Source organism: Gadus morhua, chromosome 12, assembly GCF_902167405.1.
Source record: "Gadus morhua chromosome 12, gadMor3.0, whole genome shotgun sequence".
Classification (NCBI taxonomy): domain Eukaryota; kingdom Metazoa; phylum Chordata; class Actinopteri; order Gadiformes; family Gadidae; genus Gadus; species Gadus morhua.
In genome coordinates this window covers 13,967,104-13,990,704 of record NC_044059.1, presented here as the reverse complement: position 1 = coordinate 13,990,704, position 23,601 = coordinate 13,967,104, and the positions used below count along the sequence as shown (strand labels likewise).

Sequence of the window (23,601 nt, the reverse complement as noted above, 5' to 3'; positions counted from 1 at the left end):
AGCCATAATTTGACTATCATATACTACATTATGCAGCCTCTCGGCAGACCGACTGTTTATTTTTGGTACAAACATAAATCCACCATTAAATTGTTATATTATGCCTCCTCCCTGTTTCAATGGAGTGTCCGAGCTGATTTCCGAGTATAGTTGAGGCTGGAATGTCATTGGCTCATCTGCGTTCTAAGGGTGGAGCTTAGCAACAGGTCAACTGGACAATTGCAATTGTCTGATTATGCATGGTGGTGAGAAAGTCGATAATTGGCTGAGGCATGTCATACCCCGGTATGAAAGCTAGCGCTTTACCCATTTCAACTAGTGGTCAATGATTACAGGCCAGTGGTACTGATCTCACACATTGTAAAGATTTTCAAGACAGGTTCGGAAGCACCATTAGGCCCTGGTGTTCGACTCCATGGACCTACTGCAGTTTTCAGTAACCAGGCACAATCTCAGCGTGAACGACACCATAATCATCTGCTGCACAGGGCTTACTCACGACTGGAGAGGCCGGGGAAACACACGTTCCATACCATCCAGCCTCTCCTGATTGTGAAGAAACTCAGCGATACGGGTAGATATGTGGCCTGAATTGGAGACTACCTCTCCACCAGGCCACAGTACGTGCGTATGTGTCAGATGTGGTGATGAGCAACACTGGCGCACCCCAAGAAACAGTACTTTCACCTTTTCTTTTCGACATCTACACCTCTGACTTCACCATCAACTCTGGAATGTTCCACCTACAGCAGTTCTCAGATGCCTTGCTCCCTCATGGGTTGCATTAGTGAGGACGAGTACAGAGGTGGGGTGGAGGGCTTCTTCTGATAGTCCGAGGAGAACCACCTCCAGCACAACATCGTCAAGACCATGGAGCTGGTGGTGGACTTCCGACGGAGCTCCTCGGAGTGCGCATAAACATTAAACTGGACTGGACAGACAACACTGATGCCCTCTATCGGAAGAAACAGAGCTCTTCTTCCTCAGGACACTCAGGTCTTTTGACGTTTGTGGCAGGCTACTAAAGATGTTTTATCAGTCTGTTGTAGCCACCACACTGTCCTTTGATGGGGCGTGTTGGGGAGGTGGCATCAATAAAAAATATAGTATAAAATATCCAAATATCGGAAAAGCAGCGCGATTCCAAGCTATTCAGAATATTAACATTTTAATGGAGTCTAGGTGAAAAATTTAGGAAGGAGATAGGTCCCAAAGTTTGTAGAGAATGAGAAAGAAAGAAAGAATCAAACTTGATAGTTGAGGGCTGCATGCAGCACTAATCTATTAATTGAAATACTGTACCTAAGAGAGTTAGCTTGTTCTCCCTCCACCTTCATGAAGACCTTTGTTTCATCGAATGTGGTTTGTGCATACATCTTCAATCTGAAAAAAAAATACAACACAGATCCAACACACCTCTGACCCAAAAGATAAACATGTTCCAAAAACCAAGTTGTAGCAACTGCAAATTACTCCTTTTCATTTTTTCGTGTTGTGTCTCAAATGTTAATGCCATTAAGCTATGTTTGTTGTGCAGGTTGTTTATGCATGTTGCTAGAAAAAACAAGCCAAGGATTGAAGAGGACCATGGAGGTCCTTGGTAGTTAATCGGATTCTGAACTTTTTGATAAATTAATACGTGTCTAAGTCCACTCCATGTCACTAAGGGTTCACTTAAGCAAAGAGTTGTAAATCCAGTCTACAGTTGAGGTAACATCATTGCACACACTACTGCCAAATGCAATTAGAGGGGCTCAGGCCTTGCATGCAGGCGACTGCCTGACCAGTGCTGGTCACCACAACCATAGTGTTGTATCCATGGTTACAGTGTATTGTCACAGCAAAGGACAGGGAGTTTAGCAGATAAACAGAAGCCTACATTTTTTATTGTAGCAACTGTGTTATATATACAGTGCTGATACTAACCACAGAAAGTCCACGAAATGGTGACATCCTTTACAGAAAAAACATGGAACACTGCTATGGAATGAACTTATAGAGGAAGATACTCAAAGCAACTGGTGACGTTATTGTGTTATACTATAGCTCGCCAAATTTAAAGAGCCAGTGAACCCACTGTTTCTGCTGGAATTCAAACTGATTTAAAAAAATATGTTTTCGGTTGAGAGTTCTAGAAAAGTAGGGGGCGTGTTATCCCCATGGTTACGACCCACGCTGACTTTTTTAATTTTGTAGTAGTATTAGTTTGTAGTCGTTGTGTATGAGCGTCATTGTATATTAAATACGCCACAAACTGTAGCGATAATATAAATGTCCTGGAATCCTAACCCTCCATCCGACATTACATATATCACTGCTGAGACGGAGCTTCACCATCCACACACACCGTGGCTTTATACTATAAGAGTCTGAGAAGCTAAACTTTCCCTTAGATGCCACAGTAGACAGCTGCCAATACAGAGCTCCACACATACTGGTCCCGCTTGGATGTGACATCTGAGTGACTCGTAGAAGGCAATCACAAAAAGAACAGATGGCAAAAACATAGGATTTGACAATATTTTTCTAGCCAAGATTCCCGCAAATAATCTCAGTATGTCCCAAAGAAAAAAAACATAATTGCACAAGGGTGTTCTATTCATAAGTATTTTTACACACTTAAACAAGCTAAGCAATGTACCATTAGAACACAGGAGTGATGGATGCTGGAAATGGACTTCTGTACACCTATGGAGATATTCCATAGGTGATATACCAAAAATCTGCCGTTTCCAGATCTAATATTCATTTACCACATTAACAATGTCTGGACTGTATTTCTGATTAATTTAACTTCGTCATTGAAGAAAACTGTGCTTTTCTTTAAACAATAATGACATTTCTAAGTGACTCAAATTTGAGAGATGCCAAGATCATTTATTGGACTGTGGCATGTGCCACTGCGACCACTGGCATATGCCGTTCGCCCCACCTCCTCCCTATAATTTCACGACAAGTATTGCCGTAAATGTAAAGCTATATATATTTGGTCTTTATTGACACTATATCACAACATAACGCCGTAAATAAAGGGATCATACCTTTCTCTTGTCCGTTCTGTTAGGATATGTGCGATCTGTTTGTTGTATTTCTGGCAAAAATACTATTCAATATTCGCTGAGAAGTATTCTAATAATATTTGAAAATCGGTCAATCAAGAACCCCCCACGCACGCACGCACCTCGGCTACACGCACACACAATGACACAGGGAGGCTTTTATGATTTGTATGCGCCATCAACATCAAAATTATTTCAACGTGGGCAGAAAACAGAACGCTATTTATTTATTTTACTGAACACAGGCTGCATCACGGTGAACTAGACTAGTCTTTAGCATATGGAATCTATGGCTAAAAAGATAACTTCAACCGGTGTGCCTTTTTACAATGTATTTGTTACCAGCATTCGTAGTGTTGAGAAATAGTCTGCCAAAGCATGGACATATTAAAGGGGACCCATTATGCGCTACAAACGTTGTTATAATGATTGATAGTCATGTTTAACCATACTAAAGTGTCAAATAATGACGTACATGCATTTCGACGATTCCCTGCTGACAGTCTGGGGTGGCTGTGCAGAGCGCTAAACACTCTGAACAACGTTTGCGATTCAATTGTTCACATTTCCGGGAAATCATCTACGTAGAGGCACTCCTGCCACGCCCCCATATGCCTGGTCAAATCTGCCCGCGTGGTGGAGCTTGACTGCCCTTCGCAGGTCTTCCGGAAGGTAACCAATCACATCATAACATCAAGGAGAAATTTGCTTCCGCCTAATGGAGGTCTGAAACCACGCCCTAGTGCATGCACCTGGACCTGGATTAAAGAAGAGTGCATAACGTGCACGTAATAATATTCTCGTTTTCTACAGGGTTTCTACATGGACAAAGAAGGTTTGCTAGCATGGTTAGCATCATAAGCAATAGGTCTAATGGTCTGAGCGAGCACAGTAGCTTTTTTATTGTAACTTTTGGTTCAAATCCTATTTCTTACACATGCAGCCATTTGGACACCATTTTATGATAGCTGATAACCAAGGTACAAACCGTAATATAATAAGAGGACATACAGGCAGTTCAAATAAAAAGATAGAACTTTATTGAGCTGGGAAATTCATAAATATGCAAGATTGCTCCATATAGGCTAACATACAACACCAACAACAGTAAACGCATGTAGGCCTACGCAATATCAACAAAACTGAAATGTCTATAGAGTATTCATAACATTAATCTCCCATAATCATTCAGGAAATCAATACGTCCGTGCCTGTTACAGCTATTTCAATGATATGTGTTTTGTGGTTTCCACACTGGGTAGCGCAAATGGCATATGGATCCCACAATATGTTCTTAGAGCTCAACAGCACAGGTGGAGGTGATTGTGAGGCTGGATGAGCAAACTGTTTTTTTTCACCATACCATAATGCACCCTTTGGATCTGTTGAATGAATTGATCAATAAATGGTGAATCTCAAAGAGCGCAACCAGAGGAACATCAGAGTTATTGAGTCCACGCGTCCAACAGCATAGTCATCATATACCTCCTGTACGCAAAAAGTATATTCCAGTGATTTACGGAAATTATAGAACCTCATGGTTGGCTAGATGTCACTGGCCTAGCATGTGGAAGCCTGCATCATTTATAAACAGTTACAACAGTTACAAAAGTTTAGCAACACAACTCAGCAACACTGAAACAAGATACGTTTGCTTTCAAGCTAGCTCTACTCCAATTTGAGCGATTACTCTATTGCTTACAATCGTTTATTATGAACATACTGTATGTGTAGGACTCAATAATTGTGTTTATTATAAAACCAACGGTACTGATTAGCTTGTTAGCTAAGGCTTACCTGATATGAAGTGAACGTTGCAGATTTTTTTTTTTGGGATGCTAGTTGATGGTATCCTGTAAATCTTCTGCGTTTTGATAGTCTTATTTAAAAGGTTTGTGCACAACAAGACATGATTGCGGCTCTTGTCGCTCTCGCTTCTTTCTGCACATGACATGCGCGTAGAGCGGGAGTGAAGTTGACTGATAATCCCTCAGCGTCCTCGTTGCTAAGCGACGTCAATGTTTTTGTCCATGCTTTGGCGGACTATTTCTCTGTTGATTAACACTACGAATGCTGGTAAAAAATACTTTGCAGAAAGACACACCGTGTGAAGTTATTTTTTTTTTCCATATGCTAAAGACGTGTCTAGTTCACCGTCCTGCAGGCTGTGTTCAGTAAAATAAATAAATAGCGTTCTGTTTACATCTAGGCATCACATGTAGACATCTGCCTAAGCCCACGTTGAAATAATTTGATGTTGATGTCGCAGTTGTTGAAATAAACAGATTGATTTCATACAAATCACAAAAGCCTCTCCCTGTGTCATTGTGTGTGCGTGTATCCGAGGTGCTTGTGTGAGTGCGTGGGGGGTTCTCGATTGACCAATTTTCCAATATTATTCGAATACTTCTCAGCGAATATTGAATAGTATTTTTTGCCAGAAATGCACATCCCTAGTACTTATACATGAGTGGTATGCCAGTGGAAAACAGTAGGTACCAGTATGAACTGGCAAATACCACAGGACATGAGTGGCATGTCAGTGGAAAAAACGGTAGGTGCCAGTATGAACTGTTAATTACCATTTTACATGAGTGGCATCCCAGTGGAAAAACGGTAGGTGTCAGTGTAAACTGTTAATTACCATTTTACATGATTGGCATGCCAGCGGAAAAATGGTTGGCCTATATGCTATATAGGCTACGCTACTACGACACCTTGATAAAACACGAGTGAAAAAATTTATGAATGTCTAGCCATAGGCTACAGTGCTACCCCCTGGTAGATATAGGGACCTGCCTCTGTAGTCATAAGCTGTGTTCGAAATGATTCCCTGTCATGGATATAGTGCACTATATCGGGTGCTCGCCATTTTGTAGTGGTGTTCGAATTTTCAGTGGTTAATTTCATGCACTATATAGTGCCCTTAAAATACCCAAAATTTGTGTGTACATACGATTTTCCCTACATGTTACTCCCGTATACATAATGCAATGCGGTAGTGTTTTTCCGGAGAAGAAGAAGCTGAATAACCGAGAAAACGAATACATTTAACGATGGAGTCTCCGGCTTTCGATTAGAAATGTCAACTAGTTACTTGGGATTTAACATAGAAAATTTAACATTCAAAATTAATTTAAAAAAACTTGAACAAGGATTTGTAACATTCAACATCAATACAACCACCAGCTTTCCTCGTGAGTGCCCGGTTTGTTTACATGATGTGGGCGCATCTGTCTGCGTCACACAAATACCCGGCGCATTCACTGATGCAAAGGACGTTTAGAAATGTTCTGCGTTGTGTCCGAATTCTCGTTTGTTCGTTCCCTACATTAGTGCACAAATCCTGAACACTATATAGGGAATAGTGAGTGAGTGTATAGGGAACGATTTGGAACACAGCTATAGACTATAGCTCTATATCTCTGATATCGATCGCTACTACGACACCTTGATAAACACAAGCGAAAAAAATTATGAATGTCTTGCCATAGGCTACAGTGCCACCCACTGGTAGATATAGAGACCTGACCTCTGTAGTCATAGCTCTAAATCTCTTATCGATTAGTCAGACCTGTTTAGGTGGCTAGGCTAACTACCGTCACCGGAGCAAGTCCGGCTTTTTTCAAAAGCATCTCTCATTTCAAAAGCAACAAATAGATCGCACATATCCTAACAACAGAACGGACCAGGGTAACGTATAAATCCCTTTATTTACGGCGTTATGTTGTGATAGTGTCATAAAGACCAAATATATATAGCTTTATATTTACAGCAATACTTGTCGTGAAATTATAGGGAGGAGGTGGGGCGTGCTGGTATCATATACCATTGTTCGGAACGGCATATGCCGTTCCGAGATCGTTTATTGGCCTGTGGCATGTGCAACCGCGACCTCTGACATACCATGGCATATGCCGTTCCTGAACGGCATATGCCATGGTATGTCGGTGGTCGCGGTTGCACATGCCACAGGCCAATAAACGATCTCGGCCCTACTGTCAAATTTTGAACTGTAGTGTATGCTTCATAGGAGGAAGTGAAAAGGTTTTGATGGGCCTCAGCAAACCCCCAGATATCAAACCTCTTCAATCATTTTATAATTTCAAAATATTCAATAATGTAATGACCTAGGCAAATCCCTTTTAATACCCGCACAAGTTTACCTGGTAAAAAAAAGCAGACAAAAAAGGAAGAATCAAAGGTTTGCAATAGGAATAATATTAATTCCTAGGAGGATTATTTGATATTGAAAGTCCCCTAAATGACATGCTAAAAACGAAAAAGCCTCTGTTGAGTGAGTTTAGTCTTGAAGATCCAAAGGAACACATGGGGTATATTCAACCCACTAGGGGTGCAAAGGTTCAGTTGGCCAACGGTTCCCAAGTAAAACAATGTGAGACATTAAATGTATTAAAAAGCTAGTTTTTGGTGATCTAGGTTAGGATATTTATACTAAAGTGTGTTAAGCACTAAATTGAGCCTGAACTGCTAGTGTGGACAATAAGTAATTTAAGGGAAGTTGTTATGGTGGAACAGCCACCATAACAATGTAATAAAAGTGAGAACTGAGTAATTAAAATAACCATAAACAATTGTATTGTGATGAGATGAGGAGGGACAAGACACTTGAAACATTTGCTAAACAAACTAGGCTTATTTTTAATCAATTACAAAATTGACTTTAAATTGTGCACTTTAACCTTAACACATATATGTCATACAGATAAATATAAAGCTTGCGTTTAAATAATAAAAATAAGTAGAAAGCTTACTTTTGGCGTTTGACGGGGTCTGACTTTGAAGGATGTACATATGAAGTTAGGATCTGCTGGATAGTTTGCCCATCAGAAACCCTTGAAAGAGAATCACAAGCAAGCAAATAAATGGTTAATGAAATTATGCTTAAAAGAAAAAGCTTGTACGTAGATATCCATACAAGATATTAGTTTGTCTACAAACACGTTTTTAATTACTTCCCAAAGATTTTCAAGGTTTTCTAAAGAGTCGCTTATTCCAAACAAGTTCCATCAACAAAGAAAAAAATCACTCAGGGATTTAACGCATTTTTGGCTTAAAATACAGAATTCTGCACTACTTCGGCGGGGGAATCCCGTCAGTGGCACATCACAGGTAACCTAAAATTCACAGCGCTGAAATTTGTGCCGAATTATCTTTGTAGAGTGCAAAAAAAGTGAATTGCCCTTGCATGAACACGAGCGAGGCTTATGTAACTCTGCAAGCAATTGACCGCGGTTAGCGGAAAGAAAATGCTAATCAAGCAAACTCCGCTCCTGATATCTTGGTATATCCCATTACGAAAATATGAGTGTTCCTCGTATTATAGGCGAGGTTGAGCTTGCCGTTGGGTTAGTCTGAAAGATTTTAGTAATGAAGTTTCATTTGCCAACATTATAGAAGATTTAGATTACAATGGGTGCCACAAGTCACACAACGCTAAGACGTACCCAAGTGATGCAAAATATTTCATGGTTGGTACCCATTGTAAACTACAAAAAGTGAATAGTGAAACTTTGGAGTTAAGTAAATTTACAATACTGTAAGGGAGTGGTGCTCAAACCTTTTATACCAGCTGAACAAAGGGGTAGCACTATAACTGACAAATAAACACACAGCAAGTCATTACATTAAGAACAACTGTGTACCAACAACCGGTTTGAGAAATGTTAGGTTGAATATAAATAATCAAAGTCGGCCAGCACATTCATAACTGCCCCCCTAATGAGAAGGGGGCGCCTGCCTCTGCGAACACAGTTGTGCAATATCTGGATCTATCGAGGTCAGCTTCAGCCTCAGGTGTGACTCAGCATCAACCTGGCTGTTGAATTTGCTTCAAACCTTTGTCACATGATAATTCTGTTAAAGTCTCCTGCTGTCCAACAGTGAAGTCCTCTGGCATTTCAGATGTTTCAATGCTTAATGGGTTTCTCATCCAATTGTTCTCGTCGGCCATCAATGAGTAATATTTGACAATTGAATCGTGGACTTGCGCTGATTCCCAATTTACCCCTTCACCCAAACCCTCACCCCTCACTTTTGCGCGTTCACGCGAAAGGTAGCGTTGTCCCAATTGTCATTTTATCGAGGGGTAGGGGCCAAGGGGGAGGGCTTAAAACCCCTTGAAAGTATGAATTTCAATGGGCAGACTAACAAACGCGGGTTGTGACTTACTCCTGCAATACCTTGCGAGAAAATAAAGAATCAAGAAAAATCCTAGGAAGGATGAATGCCGAAAGATACGACAGGATTAAAAACCACAAATTGAAGTGTTTTCTATGTTAAAAATCATTAAATAAATGATGACCATCGCATTATTATTATTATTATGCCGTTTCAATTTAGCATAGGCATTTTCTTTGTAACAAGCACAACCACCCAAAATCGCTACTATGTGCTTATCGCGAACTTGGTTAATAGAGAACTTTACAACATTGATATTTCATGACAGTACTGGATATATTACCATGTCCAATTTTGTTGAACAAAATGGGCCAATGATTGCCATATGTTCCAGGGTCTCTCTTTTTTTGGCCCCTTTGAAAAAGTTATTGATAAAATATGATTGTTGATGCCTTCTCAGACAGCAAAAATATGTTTTAAACCCAGGCAAGAAAAAACACAACAGCTGAAGCCGGTATTGTGAAACACAAAACAACCGGCAACAAACTTGTCAGGTCTATTTAAGTAAACGACGTCAACGGCTACTGATGTCTGATGTCGATGGGTTTTCCCATTTGATAGGGGAAGAATTTGCGAGGGGTAGGGTTAAAGGGTAGGCTTTAGTGGTAGGGGTGAGGGGGTGTAACAATTCACGTATTTGTACCGAACCGTCACGGTACAGGCCCTTCTGGGTGGTTACAGAGGTGGACCACGGTGCGTAAATGTGGCGTACATAGCGTTAACATGGCTAATGTAAATGCTTTGAGATGCAGATTTTAATACATGAAGTCGGAGTTCCTCCCGGACCGTATAGCCAAAGTATACTACTCTGACTCCCTAATCCTGATTCCGTAACTACGGAGACCCCTCGAGCATTCGCAGTTCTCCGTCGGGATGTCGGACACGTAATGCAATTCACCGCCCGATCAATCTTACAAGTTGACTACAAACCATGTAAGCAGTGTTGTAAATAACTTCCAAAGCTTTTCAAATCGTATTCGTCCTTGCCGTCCTTGCCGTCTCCGTTGCGTCGAAGGATAGTTAAAAATATTGGATAAGTTACGGAGAGGATCTCCGACAGGCTCTCCGGCTACGTAGCCCGTAACTCTGTAGAGGGCTCCGCTCTCCGTACAGCACTTTAACATGCTCATGCATTTGAAAAGGCACCATCCAGGTGCTACTATCACCGTTGCTGGTGAATAAAAACTAGCCCTGTGCAAAACCCAGCTCACAACACTATTTTCAACAATCCCTGTCTGGGAATTCAGAAATACCAATGCCATAACCAAGTTTATTGGTGTTTTCATTTCTGCTGATCAACGGAGATTCTCCGTTGTTGACAGAGTTTTTTTAAATGTTCCCCTTAACTTCAACCGTATCGTCCTGTACCGTACCGTGACTTCAAAACCGAGACACGTACCGAACCGTGACTTTTGTGTACCGACACGTTTTCTTAATCCAGTTTTTTCTTTCAGCACCGTTAATTTTGGTTGTAAGATAACGTTTGAGATGGCATGGTTTCATGGAAACATTTCGAAAAACATCATCGCATACCACCACATACCTGTGCACGGTTCACTGTCAGTTATTTACAGTTCTGCTTGAAATATTCTCCTCCTGCCCGAACATACGTTTTTGAACCCTTCATAAATTTAGAGATTATATCTGGTCTTCAGTTTAGCTTGTAATCTTTGATGTTTAGGCGCGCTACAACCCTGACTACTAAACAGGTTGATATTGAAACAAATATTACGGGAAAGGCACAACTTATTTTAAACCTCATTTTAATGATCTTATGTTTAATACATTATCATTCGTCCTAGTATTTAGACATTGTTTATCATACATATTTTTTTAATTGTACATTTTTTCTTAAATCCCTCTGCATACTAAATAGTGCATCACACACAACCAGTGGTACATGTACCACAGTTTGAGAACCAATGATCTCAAGTATTGTGTGTAGCCAGAATTGTATGTTTCGGATTTGGCTGCACTAATCGATATATAACGCTGAGACCGGCAACTGTAGAACGACACTTGGATCCTCTTTCTTAAGGGGAACATATTATGAAAACAGCACTTTTCCTGGGATTTGGGGTGTTATTTTGGGTGTCTGGTGCTGCCACATGCATACAAACTTTAAGTCTGTACATACCTTTGCTTTTTTTTGTGGACCAGCGAACGAGCGCTGGCAGAATTGTTCAAGCATATCAGAAGCAGGGAGATTCCAAAAAAGAAATGTCTAATTTGGCCGTTTGCCATGTGACGGCCTGGCAGGGAGTCCGGTGTAGTTGCCGGACTGCCGCCGAGCTCCCCCTGCCGGAGCTGCCGCCGAGCTCCCCCCGCCAGAGCTGCTGGACTGTCGCCGGAGCTCTCCGGTGGCAGTCCTTCAGCTCCGGCGGGGGAGCTCTGGCAGCACTCTTATTAGCCGATTGTGCTCCAGGAGTACAATCCCTTTCTTCTTTCTAATCTGGACTTCAGAGAGTCAAAGCCAAAATTCCTTTCCCCAAATTCTTCTCAACCATGGCCGAGATAACCCCCACTACAAGTCTTTACTTGTTGTGGAAGTACCAGAGACATCAGACGCAGTCTTTAGGATTCAGAGGCGCACATAGCTTTTGGCCGTGATGATTATTATTATTATTATATAGATAGAGCTCCGGGAGTCCGCAAACGGCAACAGCTGAAACGGAGGCGGTAGGCAAGATTAAAAAAATAAATAATAATCTGGAGCTCGTACTATGTTTACTTGTTGGAAAACATATGTCACCTTTAAAGCCTCATCCACTTATAATCGTAAGTTCCAAAATGAAAATGTAATGGCATGAGTTAAAGACTCGCCCCAATAGTAGGCTCAATGTGTTCAATCCGCAAACTGTTAAACATAAGGTTCAAGTAACTCGCCTGTACTTCAAGTTACATGATGCTCGTGATGGTTAAGAAACATGCATGTGCTAAATTTGACTTACCTCCTCTCACTGAACCGTGTATTGCTCTGGGGAAAGATGAGCTCCAGGTGCCAAAGAAAGCGTTTCTCTCTAAAGGGGATGAACAGAGGGAAGATAGAGTAAACTCATTTTATGAGTTTGACAACAAACATGTCTGACCAACAAACATTAACGAAACTTTTCTCTCCCTGTTGGTGTGTAAAATGAGCACACAAGTCCCCATGGATACCATGACATACACTCAATATTAGGACACCAGCTGATGGATATCACATAATGGTCACTTATTCTGTAGTGCTGCTTGGGCAGTAACTATTCAAACATGTGGATGGACTTTTGCCGTTTCTGGGTGTGCTATACAAAACATTCAGCCCCTTGAGCCATGTACTATACTGTGCCAAGGGGCAATCTTGCATGGACAGTTAGAGATTGTAATGTAGTGGCAAGAAATACAGGAAGAACTTAAATATTAAAAACAAAATAGATGTGAAATTGCTTAAACGGGACATATAAAAACAACTTTTCCTTAGATTTGGGGTGTTGTTTTGGGTCTCTGGTGCTGTCACACGCATGGACTGCAGAGAGCAAATGCTAATTGGATGTTATTTTACGTCCCTCAGGGAGTGAACGCTGATTGGCTGATACCCCTGCCGAGGCATTTATATAGAAATAAGAAGATAAAACAAACATACCGTGATATAATACCGTTTCCGACTACGCCTCAAGTCAAAACAGTGAAATAATTTGTAGTCCAAACCGTACAGCCCTAGACTGGGTAGCCCCGCACGTTCTACCCGCGATTTGAGTTTGCCCTGCAGAAGGGTCTGGAGAACAGCTATACAATTCTTTCTAGTTTCGATACGTTTTTGCTGGAGCCATAGACGTCGATTACACTGGGGACGCTGGGGACCCGTCGCCCTGTCGGGGCTTATTTTCCCGATTATGACCGGCGTTCTATACATTATCCCTTACTTATTACACGGCTCATAATGCTGTAGACTGCTCCATTCACTTGCATGGGCCTTCCTAACGTTTAGCTGTCAATTATTTTTGTTTATTACACGGCGTTCTGAAACGGCAACTGCCGCTCTGAAACGGCAACTACCGTTCTGAAACGGCAACTACCGTTGCGACCACTGACATACCATGGCATATGCCGTTCTGAAACGGTAACTGCCGTTCAGGTGGAACGGCAACGGCATATGCCATTCTGGAACGGTAACTGCCGTTCCCAACAATGGTATGTGACACCAGCATAACTCCTCTGTATAATTTCAAGACAGGTATTGCCGTAAATTTGAAGCTATATATATTTGGTCTTCATTGACACTATCACAACATAACGCCGTAAATAAAGGCAAGGCAACTTTATTTATATAGCACTTTTCATACACAAGGCAGACTCAAAGTGCTTCACACATAAACATTGTCATACAATAAAACAAAATAATAGACAAGTAAAAGAAAACATATGCAAAGAAATGGGTAAATAAAGGGATTTATACGTTTCTCTCGTCCGTGCTGTTACGATATTTCCGATCTGTTTGTTGTATGTAATGACAGATGCTTTTGAAAACAGCCAGACTTGCTCCGGTGACGGTAGTTGGCCTAGCCACCTAAACAGGTCTGTTTAGGTGGCTATCAGTGGCGGCTGGTAGTTTTTAAAGTGAGGGAGGAAGGACCGCGCGCTTGGTTGCCATTGGCCTGCTTGCACTGTTGGTGTATGGTGGCATAAGAATGCTAGACTCAAGTTGTTTCAGGGTGTTTTGGTGAACTACAAAATAGTAGGGAGGGATAGTTATGTGAATAAATGTGATACAAAGCCACCAGTGGCATCACTGTAATTTGAAAGCTGGTGGGCAGCATGTCTTTGAAATGGACTACAAGGGCAGAAGGAAAGGATGCAAAGCCCATTAGTCAAATCAGGCCTACTATTGATTTGTAAAAGTAAATAAAAAAATCTGGGCCTTTTTTTGCCCTCAATGACTGAAGTTATTGGTTGTAATTTAGTTATGTTTATTTTCAGGTACAATTGTTTTAAGAAAAGATTTTTCACATCAGGGAAAAAATAAACAGCCCACGTTGGAGATTTGCCATTATTCATTAGAAAACAGGGCCAGCAATACAGTCGATTGCTAGTAATGCTACCAGTAAGCCATGAGTACCTAGCAAACCATGTAGCACCCACAACACTGACATTGCCATTACTTTTGGTGATCTCGATTTTGCGAAGTGGTCTACCTTTTTCTTTGGTCGCTAACTTAGCACTGTAACTCAATGAATGGAATGCTTTGTGTAATTAAACATGAACAATGTCCTCTGTTTCCAATGTTTCCATTGTACCGTTTATTCGCAAATATTAGAATCTCGTTAGCCTTCAGATGATTTCACCTGCTTTGCGTCTCTTAGACTGAGCGGCAATGCAGGCAGAGCGGGTTTGTTCGTTAGACAGCTTTGCCAGATTGGGTACATTTCCCGCCCAATGATAATTTTCCCAGCCTAAAGCGGTTAAAAGTAGCCCAATTGGGTGGGAAAAGTAGCCCAATTGGGTGGGAAATCTGCCCAATCTGGCAACACTGCTCATCAGCCAGGGATCCTGCTGATTGGTTCATAGCGCAGCGCGACTAGATTTTTGCGCGAATCAGACACCTGTAAGGTCACACCCACTCAGAGGACTTTCCTCCTCTCTTCCATTGAAACCCATGTTATTCACCGGCCGCCAGTACATTCTGGGAAATGAATGGGAGTCAACGGAGGCTGAGGGAGGACCTTCCTCCCTGAACTAATTTTCAAAAGGCGATGGGGGTGCTAATGTCCCTTTACCCAGGGAAATGAACATTATATATTCAAAGGCATTAAAGTAGTCATATTTAAGGGCATTAATTCATTGCAGTAGTTTGGGCAATCTACATTTTTTATTCTCAACAATGTTGAGGATCTTCCTCCCTCTCCTCAATGGAGAAGCCTCCACTGGTGGCTATAGAGCTATAGTCTATTGCTGTGTTCCAATATCAATACTATCCGCAGTCATTATACTTAGTTTGAGTACGTAGAGCGTTGCAATTAAGATCAGGGCGATAGGAAGTGTAGTGAAAGGACCCGGATGGTATACTCAGAACGGTCAAACCGCGGGGTGTGGATTGATTTACGCTTTTCGTGCTCTACGGCAGCCATCTTAGCTACGTAGCGGAAGAGGCGGAGCCAGGCTGAGCCAACGTCGGCGCATTTTTTTTTAATAGGTCCATGCATTTTCCACATATCCTGCCTTAATGGAGTCATTTTGTAGTTTTAATAGCTTTTTATAACTACTATGTGTAAAGAGTTCACCGTTCAAAGCGGGATGTTTAATGCGGGGAAGGAGCCACGGCGGAAGTTGCGATCGTAGTTTCCGGTTAGTGCACCACAGAGCCAGGGCCCGGATTCACAAAAGTGTTCTTAAGATAAAACTTAAGAAAATATATAAGAAGTTCCTTAGAATATTCTTCAACGCTATTCACCATTTCTAAAGAATTGTCGATTGTCTTACGAACTTCTTCGTTTTCTCACTTAGGACGTTTTCTCACTCAAAATGTAAGTTAATAAGTGTATCTGACACTAACTGTTTTACCTAACCATATATTTTGATACTGTTTAATTTACAATCGTTCCACTCACAGCTGTTACAGAGTCCCGGGGATGACCTGACATTATTACAGCTAATCTCGGAAACCTTTCATACGCCTGCCACACCTGCCACATCCAGAAGCAACACGGAGGACATGGTCTCCCTTCAGTGTCAGCTTTTGGAGGAAGTAAAATTGCTGAGGATTACTCAGGAGCAACTTCTGCAGGTGAAGAGGGGAAAGCTGCTTGTCGAGAGGGAGAAGCTTCGCCTTGCCCAAGCCAAGTTTGATTTAAAAAATAATTGAATGTGCAACCTAGAATAAAATAGCATCACTCAGAGGTTTTCATGTGTTGTTTATTGTGTTTTTTTTTCACATGAATCTCCTCCTTATGAGGTCTTGTCTCACTTGCATGCCAGTGTTACATGGGGCAGGGACTGGGACATCTCCCTCGGGGTCATCATCATCTGGGATATCAGGGATTGGCAAGCGGTACATAATGCAGATGTTGTGGAGGATAAAAGCACAGGTAATAATTTTACATGCCCTCTCAGGAGTGTACTGGAGCACTCCACCAGAACGGTCAATATACCCAAACCTTGACTTCACTACCCCAATGCACCCCTCCACAACACTACGCGTCGTTCGTTCTCTTTTCAGATCAACAGAAGCTATCAGCTAGAAAAAGAATGGCTGGCCTACAGAGCCTATACTGTCTGATTAAGACATGATCAGGGAGTGCTAGTGGATCCACTCTGTCTCTCAGAGGCCTTGGTGGATTATCCTCCCTAGCTGCCACCCAAAGAACTTCCATCTAAAAGGAATAATAGTAAGGACATGGTTTCATTAACTTGGCCTACTTAAAAACATGTGTTCATAGTGATTAATTAAGTAGCACACACACATCAATAACTGTCTCCATGATTTACTACATGGTTCCTACAGCTTAATGAAAGTTATATTTAAGACTTTAAGACTTTTTTAATGCCACTTGAAAGGAAATTTAAGACCAACGACACAATAAACACTAGTGGAAAAATGTATTTGAACATATTTCCACTATCAGTAGGCTTTTTGGACAGAAACAAAAATGACCTCTGGCGCACCTGAACGACGTGCATCTGAGTCACGGCCGCAAAACAAATGTTTTGTTGGTTCCGCTCTCGTGATTGCGCAACATTACTGCTATTAATTTATATTAGGGCTATAACGATACACCAACTCACGATTCGGTTTGTATCACGATTTTTGACCCACGGTTCGATACATCCCATGATTTTTTCAAATTTCAAAAAAAGCATTTTATTTCAACATCACTTATATAACAATTAACTTAATGTCAAATTTAATAACAAATAATTTGGAACACTGAACAGATTTGAACAGAAAGAATACTATTAAAGTATAGCTAAATTAATAAATAACCAAATATTGTAGTTGGAGCAAAAACCCTCAACTAGTTTGGAGGTTTAGTAAAATATCCTATTGGCGCTTCTTATTAGGCTATGCAGCTTAACTAATGACATAATCAGGCCGTATAGAATGCAAAATGTTTAATAGCCTAACTTTCAATAGATGCGAAAAAACATGAACATCTAACATGAACGTCGCAATAACGAGGCATAGTGTTACGAGTAGCGTATGTGTGTGCGCGAGAACGGTAGTGTGCGTATGTGTGTGACGTCAGCGAGTGAGTGGACGAGCGAGGAGAGCGAGCGGTGAGAGGCAATTTTTTTTTTTTTTTTTTTTTTTTGGAACACAGCAATAGACTATAGCTCTATAGCCACCTAAACAGACCTGTTTAGGTGGCTAGGCCAACTACCGTCACCGGAGCAAGTCCGGCTGCTTTCAAAAGCATTTGTCATTACAAAAGACAACAACAAACAGATCGGAAATATCCTAACAGCACGGACGAGAGAAACGTATAAATCACTTTATTTACCCATTTCTTTGCATATGTTTTCTTTTACTTATTTATTATTTTCTTTTATTGTATGACAATGTTTATATGTGAAGCACTTTGAGTCTGCCTTGTGTATGAAAAGTGCTATATAAATAAAGTTGCCATGCCTTGCCTTTATTTACGGCGTTATGTTATGATAGTGTCAATAAAGACCAAATATATATAGCTTCAAATTTACGGCAATACCTGTCTTGAAATTATACGGAGGATTTATGCTGCTGTCACATACCATTGTTGGGAACGGCAGTTACCGTTCCAGAATGGCATATGCCGTTCCTGAACGGCAGTTACCGTTTCAGAAAGGCATATGCCATGGTATGTCATTTGTCGCGACGGCAGTTACCGTTTCAGAACGGCATATGCCATGGTATGTCATTGGTCGCGACGGCAGTTACCGTTTCAGAACGGCAGTTGCCGTTTCAGAACGGCAGTTACCCTTTCAGGACGGCAGTTACCCTTTCAGGACGGCAGTTACCGTTCCAGGACAGCAGTTACCGTTCCAGGACAGCAGTTACCGTTCCAGGACAGCAGTTACCGTTCCACGACGGCAGTTACCGTTCCAGGACGGCATATGCCATGGTATGTCAGTGGTCGCGACGGCAGTTACCGTTTCAGAACGGCAGTTACGGTTCCAGAACGGCATATGCCATGTTATGTCAGTGGTCGCGACGGCAGTTACCGTTTCAGAACGGCAGTTGGTCGCGGTGGCACATGCCACAGGTCAATAAACAATCTCGGCCCTACTGGGTGCTGTGGTGAGGTTTTTTGTATTTTTTGCACACAAGTGGTCGGCTGTTTTAACTTGCTATTGATAGTCGTGGAGTCAGTCTCTTGATGACAAAGTGACTTTTGGTCATTCTTGCTTTGCTTGAAATCTGGAATAATTATGGGGGGGAGTGCATGCATTTGTCAGAATGCCTGATGTAGGCCTGTTTTGATGGAATGCTTGTTGTGAATTGAGAACAGCCAGCTCATGATGTGGTTCAGCTGTGCAACAAATATGTTTTTCTTTTTCATTCTTGACGACTTTTGTAGTGCTGTGTGTAGCCACACGTTTGGCCCTTCTGAATTTTAACACGCAGTTAATTTCCTTTCCTAGCTCCTTGTTTATGTTGTTAGCTTAGCCATGTCATGTCACGTTGTCAACATTGGATACACGGAGCAGAACATATTGGGTCATATGTCCGATGCGTTTTCTTCATAAAACGTGCCAGACAGATTTTGTATACATTTTATTCCTTAGTAATAAGCTACATGCGTATGCCGTCTTTCAGAACCTTTCATTTCCGGCAATCGAGAGAGAAAAAAGATCTTGGTCTGGCAATAGCCAGGCTAGTACAGCCCTACATCGACGTAATAATGGACGAGGGGAAAAACCAGAGAAAAGGTTTTGAATTGCACAAAAGGAATGACTGCATAATTGAGATAGAAGTTGTGGAAAGCGAACTCCCAACAGAAAAAGTTGGAGGCCTCGGAGAGAAGGCAACTTTAGATTCAATACGTGAGGTGATGAACAAGGTGAAGACTGCGGGAATGGCAGCACTTCAGGCTGAACTAAAGAGATCTCTCCGAATTCCGCACGTGCTCCGGAGAAGATATAAAAAAAAAAATGGATGATTTGAAGATTGAAATAAGCCGGAAAATACAAGATGCAAGGTCAGATAGAACGGACTAGGGATGTCACGAGAAAAGATAATTTGGTACCAAGTCGATGCGACAATAAAAAAAAAACGTGACAGTACTCGTTTTTCTACAGTACCAGGGATGCAATTCCTCCAGACGTCACGTGGGCAGCATATACACCTACAAGTGTTGTAGTCTGCCGTTAAATGCCAAAGGAACACGGAAGATGGCAACTGCAGCGAGTGAGACTGCTCCGCCTCAACTCGTCGAAAAAATGAATAGCAAGAGTCGTGTCTGGAAGTACTTTGCGTTTGAGGCGGACGATCAGGGATTCATAATAGATTTGCCAAAAACCTATATGCAAACGGTGCCATCAAGCTTTTCAAACGAAAGGTGGAAACACTTCCATCTTAACGAAGCACCTCAAAGACAGACATCCAGATTTATTCAAAGAATTCAAGTTGAGTGAGTTTCAAGTCATGTTAACGTTACATTAACAACGTATCCAAAGTGTTATCTTGGTTATCCTTATCCTGAAATACACAGAAAAGCGAGGGTCGCATTTCCACAGAGCCTGCCGTGTAGCCCCCTTTGCCGTTTGCATACACACATAGCGCAGTGGAGTCTTCTCCAGTGAGGAGAGGAGGAGGATCCTCCTTAACATTTTTGAGAATAAGAAATGTAGATGGTCCAGACTGCTTTAATTAATTAATGCCCTTAAATAGGGCTACTTTAATGCCTTTGTACATGTTATGTTTGTTTCCCTGGGTAAAGGGACATTAGCACCCCCTATCGGTTTACTGTTCCTTCAAGCCAACTGAGCTCCAGAGGCTAAGTTCCTTAGTTCAGTGCTTGGCGGAGATAAAACATTGGCTGAGTGATAACACCCTGCAGCTTAATGAGGACAAAACAGAAACACTGGTTATTGCCCCTGATGATTCCATTCCAGGGATTAACCAGTACCTGGTTGACTTGGGCCAGTCTGTCAAACCGAGCCTAAGAAACCTGGGTGTTGTGTTTGACAAAGACATGTCATTAGTGCAGCACTGTAAACAGCTGACCAAAAATTGCTTTTTTCAACTGAGGAACATTTCGAAACTCAGGAAAATGGTTTCACAAAATGACTTGGAGCTGATCACTCATGCATTTGTGTCTTCGCGTTTAGACTATTGTAATAGTTTGTTTTCTTGTCTAAACAAAAAGGAGCTGTCTCGCCTGCAGTTAGTGCAAAACTCTGCAGCGAGAGTTCTGACTCGCACCAATAGGAGGACTCATATAACCCCTATTCTTAAAGCTCTTCATTGGCTGCCAGTTTCGTCCAGGATCAATTTTAAAATTTTGGTTTTAACGTTCAGAGCTTTGCATGGCCAGGCTCCGCCTTACATCAGTGATCTGATCCAGCCTTACACCCCAACTCGGGCTCTGAGGTCTGTGGATCAGAATCTGTTGACGTTGCCACACACTCGTTTCCGGACCAGAGGAGACAGATCCTTCCAGGCTGTTGCTCCCAGGCTCTGGAACGATCTTCCACTCTCTCTGCGTTCGATGGAGTCTGTTGACTCCTTCAAAAAGCAACTAAAGACCTATTTGTTTGCTCATGCTTTTGCTTAGCTGTCTTGGGGCTGCTATGTTTGTCACCTAGTTGTCTTTGCCTTTTAAACTTAAATTTGTATGTACTTCTTAACTGTGTATTGTTATTGTTTTTGTTTTAACTGAAGCGCTTTGTGACCCTGGTCTGTGAAAGGCGCTGTACAAATAAAGCTTACTTACTTACTATCGCCTGTTGACAATTACTTCAGGGAGGACGTTCCTCCCTCAGCCTCCATTGACTTAATTTCCCCGAAAGTGTTGGCGGCCGCTGAATAACATGTGGTTCAATGGGAGAGAGGAGAAAAGTCCTCCTCTGAGTGGGTGTGACTAGCTAAGGATCTGGATCCCGCCTACGTCTATTCACGAATAGGCTGAAGCCCTGGTTGCGCTATGAACCATAAGCAGGAGTCATGGCTGCTCCACAGCCAGGAGGGTGGGGTTATCCCCTCAAATCTATGCTACGAGAACCAACGAACCTGCTCAGTCGAATGCCTTGTTTCCACCGAGCGGTGCGCTATTGTTCGTTGCGGTACAGTGCGGCTCCGTTTGCTTATATTGCCATTTCCGTAGCCCGAGGCCGGGCTGCGGAAATGTAGTAAAAAAGTAGTTTACACAATTGGAGTTTTGTGATACAAGGCTATCTACCCTCACATTCTCTGTAATTCTGAAATACACACATCCACATCCCTGCCCTCTATCTCACACACACACACAACAGCCCGACCGATATAGGATTTTTAAGGCCGATACCGATACGAATATTTTGTGATTTAAAAATCTGATATGCCGATATATCGGCCGATATATATATATATTAAAAAAAATCCAGAAACGCGCAACATAACAAACAGATTTCCCTAACATTGGTTATTTGTAGTTATCCTTTAAATCCTTTTCACTCTCAGCTAACGCGTAACAGCAAAACTGGACATGGTAGTCATGAATTAAGTCATGCTCATCGACTTTAGAGAATTCATGGGGATGTTCTTTTAATTGTTATTCAAGCAATGTACGTCTCGTGACAGTTGCCAACTTACCATGAACACACTTGCACACATGAACAACACCGATGATCTCCGTCGATCTCCGTCATTCACTCTGCCTAACTCTGGCTGAATCAGCGGGTTTGGGGGGTTTGTCCATCCTCTGGTGGACAAACTTTTTTTTTAAATATTAATTTATCGGTCATTATAAATGCCGATATCGAATAGTTTGAAAAATGCCTAATATTGGCCGATAATATCGTCCTGCCGCTATATCGGTCGGGCTCTAACACACTCCGATTATTCGTTCCCGAGGGTCAGTCGATTTTTAACATTTGGAACGTTAACATTTCCCATTCAAATATACAAGAATTAACAGATGGAACTAATGTTGGACACCTCAAAGGGCATTATCCCGCTTATACCATGGTCATTTGCCAAAGAAAATAAATTAAGACCATTCATTTATAATTTCATGCGTTTTACAAATATAAAGTTTTCACAAGCCATAACTTTTGTTTCCCTGTTAATGCCTGAGGGTTCGACTAATTGCTGGAACAATCATTACCCTCCAGTAAGGTTCTTATGCAACGGAAACGTTGTTCCCTCCAGTAAATAGGAAAGCCCTTAGCTTCAACTTGGCAACAGGAGGTATTCTAGTCCGCTCAGCTATGAGCCAGAGAGCAAACGTTATGCATTGTACATATTTATGAGTCGAGATTCGTCCCAGCCTTTATACCAGATACTATAGGGTCTATAGCAGGGGTGTTCAAACTTTTTTCAAAGGGGGCCATATTTGAAATACCTTGGGGGCCGAATGCCTCTCCCGTCATATCTTTGGACCATAATAAAGTCATACAACTTAATTGCATTTCATAATTTTTATTTAACGATATGCAATAGTCTGCAATAGACTTCAATTTGACAATAACAAATGCTAGAAGAAAAGAAAAAAGTCTTTCACTACTTGTATATCACACCACACAAGGAACGAGCATCGAGGAATAGCTCTCCAAGTTAATTTGAGAAGACGTGTATGAAATCATGACTACTTTTTGACCATAGTAAATTCCCATTAACTGTATTACAACAATTGCCGTCAAATAAAAATATTGTCTTTTCTTCAATTTCATTAACTCGGAACAATAGGAAACTAACAACAATTTGCCCATAAAAAATTCACATGCAAAAAAATAAACATACAATAGGTCTAACAATTTCCAGATCACACCACACAACCAATGCCGTGTTCCAATACCCGTACTTCCATGAGTATACTTAAAGGAAGTATACTATCCGTACTCACTGAGTACGTTAATTTTTCAGATGTGAGTGCTGTTCCAAATCGAGTGCTCCGTGGTGCACTAACCGGAAATTACGATCACGACTGCCACCGCGGCTCCTCCCCCTCAATAAACATCCCGCTTTGAACGGTGAACTCTTTACACCTAGCAGCTATTAAAAGCTATAAAAACTATAACAACTACAAAATGACTCTTAAAGGAGCATTTCACCGGTGGAGGCATGAATATGTATTGAAATTGGGTCCTATATGTAGTCGAATAATAAAATAAAATTCTAATTTGGTGCAGTCTTGACCAAGAAAAGGCAGAAAGTGACTTTTTGGCGCTTGTGGATTGAATACAACAA

General features: G+C 41.6%; 1 protein-coding gene across 4 annotated transcripts in view; it reads right to left on the bottom strand.

Moving 5' to 3' along the window:
• The window catches only part of znhit6 (zinc finger HIT-type containing 6), a 121,504-nt gene that overhangs the window by 21,888 nt on the left and 76,015 nt on the right, over positions 1-23,601 (bottom strand). For 3 of the 4 annotated variants that reach the window (XM_030372418.1, XM_030372417.1, XM_030372419.1), the window contains exons 6-8: positions 12,212-12,280; positions 7,835-7,915; positions 1,303-1,383 (exon numbers count right to left, since the gene is read on the bottom strand). In XM_030372418.1, coding sequence (XP_030228278.1) covers positions 1,303-1,383; positions 7,835-7,915; positions 12,212-12,280 — 231 coding nt within the window. The remainder of the gene's footprint in view (positions 1-1,302; positions 1,384-7,834; positions 7,916-12,211; positions 12,281-23,601) is intronic. The other variant, XR_003978880.1, reaches the window with a different exon arrangement.